Source organism: Saimiri boliviensis, chromosome X (genome assembly GCF_048565385.1).
Source record: "Saimiri boliviensis isolate mSaiBol1 chromosome X, mSaiBol1.pri, whole genome shotgun sequence".
NCBI classification, from domain to species: Eukaryota; Metazoa; Chordata; class Mammalia; order Primates; family Cebidae; genus Saimiri; species Saimiri boliviensis.
The window spans coordinates 117191468-117204261 of NC_133470.1; the positions used below are offsets into that span (position 1 = coordinate 117191468).

General features: G+C 39.2%; 1 protein-coding gene across 3 annotated transcripts in view; it reads right to left on the bottom strand.

The window, feature by feature from the left end:
• DOCK11 (dedicator of cytokinesis 11) overlaps positions 1-12794 on the bottom strand; it is a 193231-nt gene that overhangs the window by 118938 nt on the left and 61499 nt on the right. For all 3 annotated transcript variants that reach the window (XM_074391711.1, XM_074391712.1, XM_003931062.4), the window contains exons 7-9: positions 6319-6453; positions 1315-1492; positions 845-924 (exon numbers count right to left, since the gene is read on the bottom strand). In XM_074391711.1, coding sequence (XP_074247812.1) covers positions 845-924; positions 1315-1492; positions 6319-6453 — 393 coding nt within the window. The remainder of the gene's footprint in view (positions 1-844; positions 925-1314; positions 1493-6318; positions 6454-12794) is intronic.

The window sequence follows — 12794 nt, forward strand, 5'->3', positions numbered from 1 at the left end:
GCGACAGAGTGAGACTCTGTCTCAAAAAAAAAAAAAAAAAAAAAAAAAAAAAAAAAAAAAAAATCCTAGATTAGAGGATCACGAGTGTGTCCCTAAATTTTGAAAAATAGCTTTGAAGTTTATGAGGGGTAAATTTAAAATAGAAAAAAAAAAAGAGCTTCCAAATTTGTGTAACTAAGTTGTCTAGGAAGATGAATAAAGTAAAAATATAAATAGGTTTGACAAAAATTTAAATGAATAAATGGGTCACAACCTACTAATTTACTATAATATAGAGTCTACAGAATAAAATATCCTGGTAAGATACACATGACAGTCATCTCCACAATTTCAAAATTGGTTCATTTCTAACTTCAAAGAGCAGAGTAAACAACAAAAATGATGCATGTTCACCAAAACCTTTATCAGATAAAACCATTCATATATATACATATATTTACATACAGACAGTATGATTTTCATGTGAAATTAACATATGTTGGTCATTAGATTAAATACCATGTACATGAGCTGCATCATTATCCTTTTGAAAGAAGAATATTTTATGAATGACATATAGTAATTAAATTGAATAAAAACTCGCAGATAAAATTAATGAAGTCTGAAAAGCCTGGAAGTATTTCTTGCTGTCTGAAAAAAAAATGAGTTTTCCAATCTGTCAGTTAGTACTTACAAGTAAGTCTTCAGGAGTGCAACTTTTCTTTTACAATCTCTACCTGTTTCACCAATTTCCTGTGGATTTTAACGTGGAAATGACATTGCCAAATGGAATCCAGCATTAAAACTTTAATAGCTAATCCTGTATTATCTCAGTTGAAGGCAAGTTGCCATATGAAAGATGTACCTTCATCAGTTCCGGATGCATGCTCCTTTCCAAACTCGCCATGATGTTCTCGGCTTTTCCTTGGCTGCTAGTTTCATCATCTGCAAATTCATTAAAAGCAGATGTTCCAAACCATACAGACCATTACTAATAACCTAAGAGGAGTATCCTAACTATCTCTCTCACCCATCCTCTCCTACTAGATTTATTGCAAAGAATTTCTATTATGAAAGCATAGGGAAAATTTTAATGGACTTTTGAAAACCTGCCATGAATTTTCTATCTGTTTTTGTCTGGTTATATTTCATGTGTCAGAGTCCATGCAGCATCAACTGTTTAAAAAAAGTCTATCAACCTCCACGGTCACTTTTAATGAAGAAGCAGGTCAACTTTCAAGATTAAGAGTTCTCTATTCACCCTGCACAGAGGACATTTCCATGGATTAAAGACAAGGGCTTTACTTTAATAATAAATCACTTAAAAATTCTGACCTTGTGCTGTTTCTACCGTCTCCTTTTTTTCTTGCACTAAACTGTCGGTATTGATCTGAATAATCTTTTTCAAAGTTATCAACCATTCCTCCATTTCCTGCTCAGTTTCAGCAGCCAGATAATGGCTATACTTATCTAACATCTTGAGTTCAAAAGCATGACGGCGCATTTTGGGGCACTAGAGGGGGGAAAAAAAAGCATGTGTTCAGTTAGTTTCATTGTCCTTCAACTTATTAGATGTCATTAGTTTCTATTTATTTTTATCTCAGCTTAGGGCATATGTGCGTCAATACTTTCATGAAATAACTGCTTCTTTCACAAGAAACAGACACTTTAAGATAACAAATGACTATGTCAAGTATATTTTTTGTTCCTCTCAGGACTGAGCACAGTAGTATGAATATGCATAAAGTTGGCAGAAAACAATACTTGTTAAGTATTAACACTTAAGGCCTTTTGGCATCCTTCACATTTAGAAAATCAAAGTACCACCACAAAAATAAGCAAACATTTTACAATTTCCACCCCATTCAAACTTTCCCTTGAATATTTACAGATTTTCAAAGTCAGCACTTAAAAAAATGTAAGTATGACCTGAAACAAATCTGATACTTAATTTATATCTCATAAAAGGCAATATAGATCCGAATTCACTTTACCATGCACAATGTCAACTGTCTCACGGTAGTATAAAACAAGACCACAGTGTGTGGCAGCACAATAGGTCGATCATAGTTACCAATAACTTATTGTATATTTCAAAATAACTGTAACAGTGGATTTGGAATGTTCCTAACACAATGAAATGATACACACTTGTGGTGATGGATATCCCAATTACTCCGATCCAATCATTTGCACATTGTATACTTGTATCAAGATATCACATGTACCCCCAAAATATGCAAAATTATTATATGTCCATAACAATTAAAAAGTAAAGATGGAGGCAGTGGCTCACACCTGTAATCCTAGCACTTTGGGAGACTGAGAGGGAGGACTGCTTAGCCCAGGTGTTTGAGACAAGCCTGAGCAAAGTGATAAAACCTCATGTCTACAAAATAAATAAATAAATAAACAAAAATACAAAAAATTAGCCAGGCATGATGGCACATGCCCGTAGTCCCAGCTACTCGAGGGGCTGAGGAGGGAGGATCACCTAAGTCTAGTCAAGGGTGCAGTGAGCCAAGATCATACCACTGCACTCTAGCCTAGGTGTCACAGTGAGACCCTGCCTCAAAAAAAAAAAAAATAAATAAAAATTAAAAAAAGAAGGCCAACCATGGTGGTTTATGCATGTAATCCCAGCACTTTGGGAGGTTCAGGTGGATTGCTTGTGGCAAGGAGTTCAAGGCTGCAAGGCTGGAGTGAGATACGATCATGTCACTACACTCCAGACAGAGCACGACTCTGTCTCTCTAAAAAAAAAAAAAGAAAAAAAAAGAAAAAGAAAACAAAGAAGAAGAAGAATGTCTTGGCAAAAAAAGAAAAAATAAGACCATACAACCATAGTTGGTTCACATTAAATTGCGACTCTCCATAAAATATATGGAAGTGACCTGTGCTGAATACCACCACACAAGGAAAATAATACTCTTCCTTTTCTCAAATACGCTGATACATTCTTTTACTTTACCACCTTTTCTGTCATGACAAAAGAAATGACACACTACCCCTTTCAAATCCCTCAGCATTAATTTCAAGAAAGGCCCATGAATCAATAATTTTCCACTTTACAGTCATTATTCAAGAAGGAACCAAGAAAGTTCCTCCTTCTAATCTTTGAAGTCTAGGAAGGGATGAAATTAAACTGCTGTAGCAAGTCATAAAGATTTATACTTTTGAAAATATTTGGGAGGAAGTATCATAAATCGATGGGGGGGACGAGCATGGTGGCTCATGCCTGTAATCTCAGCACTTTGGGAGGCTGAGGTGAATCAAATCACTTGAAGTCAGGAGTTTGAGACCAGCCTGGCCAACATGGAGAAACTGCATCTCTGATAGAGACAGAAGACAGCCAAGGGTCCCCAGCGAAACCTTCAATCTGTGAGGTGGGAAACCTGCTAGGAGTACTCTCTCTCAGTTTGCTGAGAGTTATTTTTCCTTTTTCCTTTTCATCCAATAAATTCTTCTTTTCACCCTTCTAGTGTCCACAAGTCTTAATATTTCCTGGTTGTGTGATAAGAAGTGGTTTGTTTGTTTGTTTGTTTGTTTGAGATGGGGTTTCACCATGTTGGTCAGGCTGGTCTTAAACTCTCGACCTCAGGTGATCCACCTCAGCCTCCCAAAGTGCTGGGATTACAGACACGAGCCACCACGCCCGGCAAGAGATGTATAACTTTCTCCTTAGCTGAACTAAGGAGAAAGTTATACAACATCTCTACTAAAAATACAAAAATTAGCCAGGCGTGGTGGCAGGTGCCTCTGATCCCAGCTACTCTAGGCAGGAGAATCACCTGAACCCAAGAGGTGAAGGTTGCAGCAAGCTAAGTTTACACCACTGCATTCCAGCCTGGGCAACAGAGTGAAACTCCATCTCAAAAAACAAAAAATAGAAAATTTAAAAAAAAATTTAATAATAGTAAAAATTAATAGATGAGGAAAGCACTACAAACAAAGGTCAATCCAGAAATAATGTGTGCCCTCATTCTTCCAGTAAGATAAGAAAGGTCTTTTTTATACATGTGAATATATATGAATATATAATATATAAGCACATTTTATTCACATACATCTTTATACTTTTTAAAAAGCGTTTTCTCATTTGTTAGAATTTTTCTATTTATCTTTTCTGAGATGGGGTCTCGCTGTGTTGCCCAGGCTGGAGTACAGTGGCTATTCCACAGGCATGATTATATCTCACTGCAGTGTCAGACTCCTGGGCTCAAGTAATCCTCCTGCCACAGGCTCCTGAGTAGCTGGCACTACAGGCACACAACATCATGCCCTAAAGGAATTTTCTCATTTGATCCTCACAACAATCTTGTTTGATAGAGTACACAGATATTACTAATCCTACTTCACAGTTCTGAAAATGAAGATTTAGGTAAATTGAGAGTGCTGAACTACCATCACATTCCTCCTAATCAGCCCATTGTTCCTTCTAGTCCACCACACCACCCTGGCTCTGTAGTAATGCCTTCTGTTTCATAGTCAATTGACTTCCTATTCAGATCATCTCTCTGTCCTCTACTTCCCACCCTGTTTTTGTCTGTGCCCCCTCAGTAATTCATATCAACAAACATTCATTAAGTCCCTACTGTATGCGGGGTCCTGGTAATCATCACAGAAGAAATGGAAATTAGTAAGGCATGGTCCCTGTAATCCCAAAAGGAATGTGTAGAATGAACCAAAATTGGAATGTGACTCCATAGTATGACAGAAGGAAAAGCAAAAATGGTTAGCACGGGAGAGACGGAGCTTAATTCTACTTGGTAGTTATGGGGGTGAGGAAGGAAACAGAAAACTTTTCATGGCAGAAATAGCCTTTAAGCTGAGTCATAAAAGATAAGGTTCAAACAGGAATAGAAGGAGAAATTATATATAGCAAGAGGAGAAAAAAAAATCTAAGGCCAGCCATATATATGTGAAATGCCTTAGAATGCTTAGCCTGGTGTGACCAGAGCACAGAATACACAAGGGGATTCAGGAGTGATGAGGCTATAAAGTACAGTGAGGCCAGATCACTGTGCACCTTCAAAGTCATGGCAAGAGCTTCAGAGTTCACTCTGTAAGACAATCAATCAATAGACAAAAGACTTGGAGAAGGCAAATGATAGACGCAATCTATGTCTTAGGAAGTTGGACTGGAACAAGACAACAAATCAAGAGGTATAAAAGCACAACTTTAGGCCAGAGATGATGAAAGGGAGAACCAGAGAAAGGACAAATGAAAGTAGGAAGAGGTTAAGAGGCACTTTAGAGCAAGACTCAAAGGAACTTGATAAACATTTAAATATTGGCACTGAGCAAGAACAGGGCACTGAAGAGGATTCTGAGTTTTCTAGTGTTGATGTTTTGGAGGATGGAGATGCCGTCAACCAAGATAGAAAAATGCTGAGGTTCATTTTCTTTCTTTTTTCTTTTTTTTTTTTGGCTTTCTTTTTGAGACAGAGTCTCACTCTATCACCCAGGCTGGAGTGTAGTGGCACCATCTTGGCTCACTATAACCTCCGCCTCCCAGGTTCAAGTGATTCTCTTGCTTCAGTCTCCTGTGTAGCTGGGATTACAAGTGCATGCCACTATGTCAAGCTAACTTTATATATATATATATATATATATATATATATATATATATATATATATAAAATTTATTTTTTATTTTACTTTAGGTGTATACTATATCTGGCGTTTCTCCCCATGTTATCCCTCCCCACCCTCCCCACCCCCCACCCCCCGCTGTCCATCCCCTACCCCCCCGCAACTGCCCCCAGTGTGTGATGCTCCTCTCCCTGAGTCTACATATTCTCATTTGACCCAACCTTTATAGTTTTAGTAGAGACAGGGTTTCGCCATGTTGCCCAGGCTGGTCTTGAACTCCTGACCTCAGGTGATGATCTACCTACTTCGGCCTTACAAAGTGCAGGGATTATAGGTATGAGCCACCACACCCAGCCACCTTTTAAACAAATTTTCTTGTCTGTAGATAGGGTCTTGCCCTGTCACCCAGACTGGAGTGCAATGGTATAATCACAACTCACTGCAGCCTCAACCTCCTAGACTCAAGTGATTCTCCCACCTCAGCCTCCAGAGTAGCTGGGACCACAGGAATGCGCCACCATGCCTGGCTAATTTTTGGTTTTTTTTTTTTTTTTTTTTTTTTTTTTGTAGAGATGGGGTCTCTTTGTTGCCCAGGCTAATCTTGAACTCCCAGGCTCAAGTGATCCTCCTGCCTCAACCTCTCAAAGTGCTGGGATTACAGGCATGAGCTACCACACCCAGCCATCTGGGGAGCTTATCAATAACCCTCTTAGAAAAAGAGAAGGATTACCTCCATGGTCTTACCTGAACAACATCAATACAGGCATCCAAGTAGATGCAACCTTTCGATTCTTTTGAATTTTTCTCATCTTTATAGGAATTGAGAATATATGAACCATCAGGAAGTTGGGTCAAGTAAAAATATCGTCTCTTGAATACCTACATGGGGAAAACCCACAGTGATTCATTTGTTACATACATATTGCATTTGAACAGTTTCTCTGAACTAAAAACCTCAAAGTCCTGCCAGGCATTGTACCCGGACAATTTTCAGACAACCCTGACAAAATGTTAGGAATTATCATTATCTTCATTTTTTTCAGATATAGAATGAAAGTCACATGGTTTACCCTCAGTTAATCAAATATCAGAACAATAATTAAGATTTAACACTTTGAAATGTATAAAGCATTTGGATATCTGAATCTCCTGACCCTTTCACTATAGCATTATTTTCCCATTTAATTACAAATGATCAGATCCTTTTAATCTGGTTTCTATTACCATGAATCCAAGTATAAATATAAAAATCATATATATACCACATTATATATTTCCATCTCACCTGCACATCCTACGGCACTCATCTACGCTGTCTTTGCTTCTGAAAGTCCAGTTTACAGTGCACTCACAGGGAAGCACAGAGTCATTAGTTGCCTACCAGGTGTTGTTGAGCGCCCCAAGTGCTGGGCTTTAAATCAACAGGCTTAATGGAACCATGCCATTTGTTTGGAGTTAGGGATTCACAATAGTTAAGGAGTAGCCAGTTGCTATAACTCACAGCAAAGCCCACAGGAATGAGAAAAGGTGGAGGACTGCCTGAGGAGTTAATGCTGTCCCTCTATGCTCCCCTAAAAACAGACTTTGAGAGCCTGATAAAAGAGGCAAGAAAAGGGATTAGGAGCTCTCTGATGAATTGATGCTTCTTTCAATAAGTCACAAACTGCAGGCTATGTCAAGCAATTGTCATAGCGAAAGGCAGAGCTTATTCAAGTTGCAATTTCCCAGGATGATAGATCTGAAATCACTTCAGGGTGAGATGGGAAGAACAGCTAGGACTCCTGGTTATTACTGAGGAAATGTATTCCTATGCATCTTGCCTTATTCAAAGACTCTGGCTTTAAAATTTAAGCTTGTCATTTTTAATTGCCCATCTGATTACCCAATGTGATTCCTGATCATTGTGAGAACTTTAATCATGAAAAGAGTATTATTTGGCAAGATCATTCTTGCCAACGACTTAACATCTGGCAAAGTACCTGAAACATCAATTTATTTCTCCATAGCATGACCAAGCAAAATACATAAGCCTTGGCTGGGCACAGTGGCTCGTTTCTGTAATCGCAGCACTTTGGGAGGCCGAGGCAGGTGGATCACCTGAGGTTGGGAGTTCAAGACCAACCTGACCAACATGGAGAAACCCTGTCTCTATTAAAAATACAAAATTAGCCAGGCATGGTGGCGTATGCCTGTAATCCCAGCTACTCAGGAGGCTGAGGCAGAAGAATCACTTGAACTCGGAAGGTGGAGGTTGCAGTGAGCTGAGATTGCGCCACTGCACTCCAGTCTGGGCGACAGAGGGAGACTCTGTCTTAAAAAAAAAAAAAAAAAAAAAAAAAAAAAAAAAGCCTTAAGAGGCATTTCTTTTTAGAAAAACCAGTAAAAATAAATAACATTGATAGTTATTTTTGACTTGTATAAATATCATTGATTTTTTAATGAATGACAAAAATATATGCCAGTATAAGGAATACCCTAACAGGTTAGACTGATAAATGCTACAGCTTCTATCTCAGGAAGGGGCCATGTGGGCTATATGCTATCAACAGAAAAAAGTCCAAGCAGAAAACATCAGCTTGTTTTGCAGTGCCAGTCAATTAAATATTATTGTATTAGGATGCAAAGGAACAGAAAGAGAATCTGTAGGTATATTTGTATCCTTCATATATTTACATATCCCATATATGTGAGAATATATATATATATATTCTCATAGTCAATCCACATTTAAGTTTGCTGGAAGAAATCTAGATTAATATTAAAGGAAAATGTTAATCATAATGGTGATTATATATGTATGTTTGTTTATTTTCTTTATTTTTATTAGCGACAGGGTCTCCCTATGTTGCCCACACTGGTCTTGAACTCCTGGACTCAAGGGATCCTCTGTGTTAGCCTCCCCAAAGTGCTAGGATTACAGGTGTGAGCCACTCTGCCTGGGCTATTTGCTTATTTTCATGACAATGGTTCATATCTCTCATTAAAATGATGGAACTAGAAGGCTTAAAATGACATGCTGAGGTCATTTCAAATGAATAAACATGTAATGAACACTTACTTTGTGTAAAACATTGCCTTTTAAAGTTATTGCAATAATTATCTATAACAAAATTAGAACACATCTTTCAGGCCAAAAGTAACATGAAAAAAAGTAACATGAAAACAATTAGATTTGAATTGTTCAAATCTAAAACTAAAATTCTGCCACTTCAGTGGGACAGTCTATAGAATCCACTTTCAGAGTCAACAGCCAACAACAAAGAGAGAGGCAGAAGAAGAGAAAATACAGAGCAAAACATTTGTGGCACGGAGTCAAATTATAGTCTGGAATTTTTTTTTTTTTCATGTACAGCTGCCTCACCAAGCAAAGAAATTCTGTGGCAGCCACCACTTCCAATATTAGCAAAACACATCATTACAATAGAGATAGAAAGAGATATGAAATTACAGCAAATCATTTCCTGTAACATTGCAATTATATCTACTTGTGACACTAGGGTAGGTAGCTTATGAATCTGGGGAGAGAACATGATGCCTGAAAGAATACTCAGAAAGAGCAGATGCCTGAAAGTCTTATGATATTGATTCTCAGCCAGCATCTCCTGCTAACCAGCATTGAAATTGTCCTCGAGACTCTGCTTCTCTCAGTTTACTTACTTGTAAAATGATGAAATCAGACCAGATGATCTGTAAGATCATATTTTTCCACAATCTACAAATAATTTCATTCAACTTGAACAAATAACAAGCAGCCTTCCTAGCCCAGAAGCTACTCTCCCCAAGTGATTTCTCATATACTAGAAACACACAGTTTGGACAGTAAAGAATATTTTTAAAAGTCATCTCTACATAGAAATCAGGCTCTGCCCAACAGCAAATTGTAAGATCTCTTCTCATTCTAATATTTTATGATATACGTTGGGTTTCAACTTCTGAGAAGCTTTTAAGATATCCTTTTCAAAGAAGAAAGGATATCCTAAATCTCTCACATGGAAATCACAGGGAAATCAGAAACATAATTTCCCTGATATTAAAAAAAATTTCCACGAGCTATTTAGGGTATAAGTTTATATATTTTTTTACATTTCTAAAAGAAGACAGGTGTTAAAATAATGACTATAGAGAACAATGGTAATTACTCTGTATCATACCTGTCATTTGAAGGCCGCAAGTCTTTTACAACCAATAGCTAATTCTTTTAATGTCTCTTGGGGATAAGTATCATTATCCACATTTTACCTAACAGCAAACTGAGGGACCAACAGCTCATTCAAGTTCACACAGGCGGCCGGGAGCAGTGGCTTATGCCTGTAGTCCTAACACTTTGGGAGGCCAAGGCGGCTGGATCATCTGAGGTCAGAAGTTTGAGACCAGCCTGGCCAACATGGTGAAAACCCATCTCTACTGAAAATACAAAAATTAGCCAGGCATGGTAGCACATGCCTGTAATTGTGCTACTTGGGAGGCTGAGGTGGGAGAATTGCTTGAACCCAGGAGGCAGAGGCTGCAGTGAGCCAAGATCACACCACTGCACTCCAGCCTGGGTGACAGAGTGAGATCCTGTCTCAAAAAGAAAAAAAGTTCAGTCTAGTCACTGATAGAACTGGAATCAGAATATGATGATGGCTACAAACAAAGAGAATCTTGCCGAAATCCTCCAATAGCTTCCCATCTTACTTTACAGTAAGTTCTAAAATCCTCACCATAGCCCAGAACATTCTACAGGATTTGGCCTCTGATTACTTCTTGGACTCTATTTCTCATCTGTCTGCTCCAGCTACACTGGCTTATCTGCTGTTACTCAAATATCCCAAGTAAGCTCCTTTGGGTCTCTGTACTTCCTGTTTCCTCAGCCTAGAATCCTCTTTCCTTATTATCCACACAGTTCACTTTCTTACTCCTCTCAAGTCTTTGCTTGAATCTCCCCTCCTCGGGGCGGCCTTCTATACCGCCTGCCCTCATCATAGCACCCGGTTATATCTTTTTCATGGAGTGATCTCTATACAAATATGTTATTCATCTATCTATTGTATTTGCCATCTCTCTCTAGCCCATGAAGTTTCATGTTTCATCTGCTGCTGTTATCCCCCCAGTACCTATAACAATGCCTGGACTCAAAAAAATTTTTCAAAATGAATAAACAATGAATGAATAACCCCATATCCAGCACAGATTCTCCAGCCGATTCTCCAGTGGTTTCATCCAACCGAATTGTGTTTCTCTGTAATGCCCATACTCTTCTTTCTCTTCCTCCTTGCCTTTATAATTTTTTCTAGATGGTGAACACAGCTGAAAATGCCCTACCATACTCAGTGAGTAACATGGATCTTGAAGAGTGGTCCATTCAGACCACCCACACGAAAGAAAGTAAGCCAAAGGATTTGATTCTGTAGGATCCTGCCAAGTCTCCTGAAGGCCCCAAGCTGTTAGGATGACAATCTTTTTTTTTTTTTTTTTTCTGGAGACAGAGTCATATTCTGTTGCCCAGGCAGTAGTGTAGTGGTGTGATATTGGCTCGCTGCAACCTCTGCCCCTGGATTCAAGCAATTCTCCTACTGCAGCCTCCTGAGTTTCTGGGATTACAGATGCATGCCACCACTCCCAGCTAATTGTTTTTTGTATTTTTAGTAGAGATGGGGTTTCACCATGTTGGCCAGGCTGGTCGTGAACTTCTGGCCTTGAGTGATCTGCCCACCTTGGCCTCCCAAAGCGCTGGGATTACAGGTGTGAGCCACTGTGCCTGGAGAGATGACAACCTTTTTGAACCCCTTCTGGAGCAGAAACAATGGCCATTTGTCATTCAGCTGCATCAAAGATTAAAGAAAGAAAGGAAAGTTAGAGCACTTAGTATCCTCAAAGTAGGAAAACAGCTGGCCGTGGTGGCTCACGTCTGTATTCCCAGCACTTTGGGAGGCTGAGGTGGGTCAATCACTTGAGGTCAGGAGCTCGAGACCAGTCTGGCCAACATGGTGAAACCCCCTCTCTACTAAAAATATAAAAATCAGCCAGGCGTGATGGTGCATGCCTGTAATCCCAGCTACTTGTGAGGCTGAGGCAAGAGAAGTGCTTGAACCCAGGAGGCAGAGGTTGCAGTGAGCAGAGATTGCACCACTGCACTCTAGCCTGGGTGACAGAATGAGATCCTGTGTCAAAAAATTTTTTTTAATTAAAAAAGAAAAAACAAAGTAGGAAAACCTTTATCTCTTATCATTTTGTACAACAAATCCCGAGTGTTTATCTATTGTGTGTTTGTTACCTAGAGAGCTAATTATTTACTGCTAAATTGCATGAACCAGAAACCCTTAGAAAGGATGCTGCAAGGTGTAGAGGCAGTGCAGGCAGGGCAGGAGCAATGGAAAACGGTGTGGGGGAACTGCCGAATGTCTCAGACAGAACACAGTGGAACAGCCAGCAAGGAAAAGGAGAAAGCAGGAGAGACAGAGACATACCGGGTCTTAGAACTCTTCTACACAAAGATTAAAGAAACAATGGAGAAAAAAATACAGGACTTAGAAAAGTGAATTACAGTTAATGACCCTAGAATGCCAGGAACTTCACCCTGCTAAAGAACCCCTACCACTATGGGTTCTTTAGTAGTGTCTCTCATCTCTCTCCATCATGTCATTTGCAGTCCTACCAAGTTTTTTTTGTTTGTTTGTTTTGTTTTGTTTTAAGATGAAGTCTCACTCCGTCACCCAGGCTGGAGTACAGTGGCATGATCTCAGCTCACTGCAACCTGAACCTCCTGAGTTCAAGTGATCCTCCAGCCTCAGCCTCCCAAGTGGCTGGGACTATAGGTGTGTGTCATCATGCCAAGCTAAGTTTTCTTGCGTTTTTAGTGGAAGCAAGGTTTCACCATGTTGCCCAGGCCTATTTTGAACTCCTGACCTCAAGTGATCCTCCTGACTTGGCCTCCCAAAGTGCTGGCATTAGAGGCATGAGCCACTGTATCTGGCCCCAGGTTTTAATATACAACACTGTCCTACTCTCTGAGAAGCTGAGTAAAAATCAAATAGCTTTGCTTAAATAATTCTACCATATCTGGGCACTGAAGCATTCTTCATTTGATTTAAAGCAAAGTCTAGTAGGAGGGGTCTACAGTCCACCCTTCTCATTACTGAAAAATTATTTTATCAGATGTATTTCAGCATGGCATAGCACTGCTCAAATGATCAATGACTCAATTACTCATATAATAAGGCACACATGCTAGATATTGG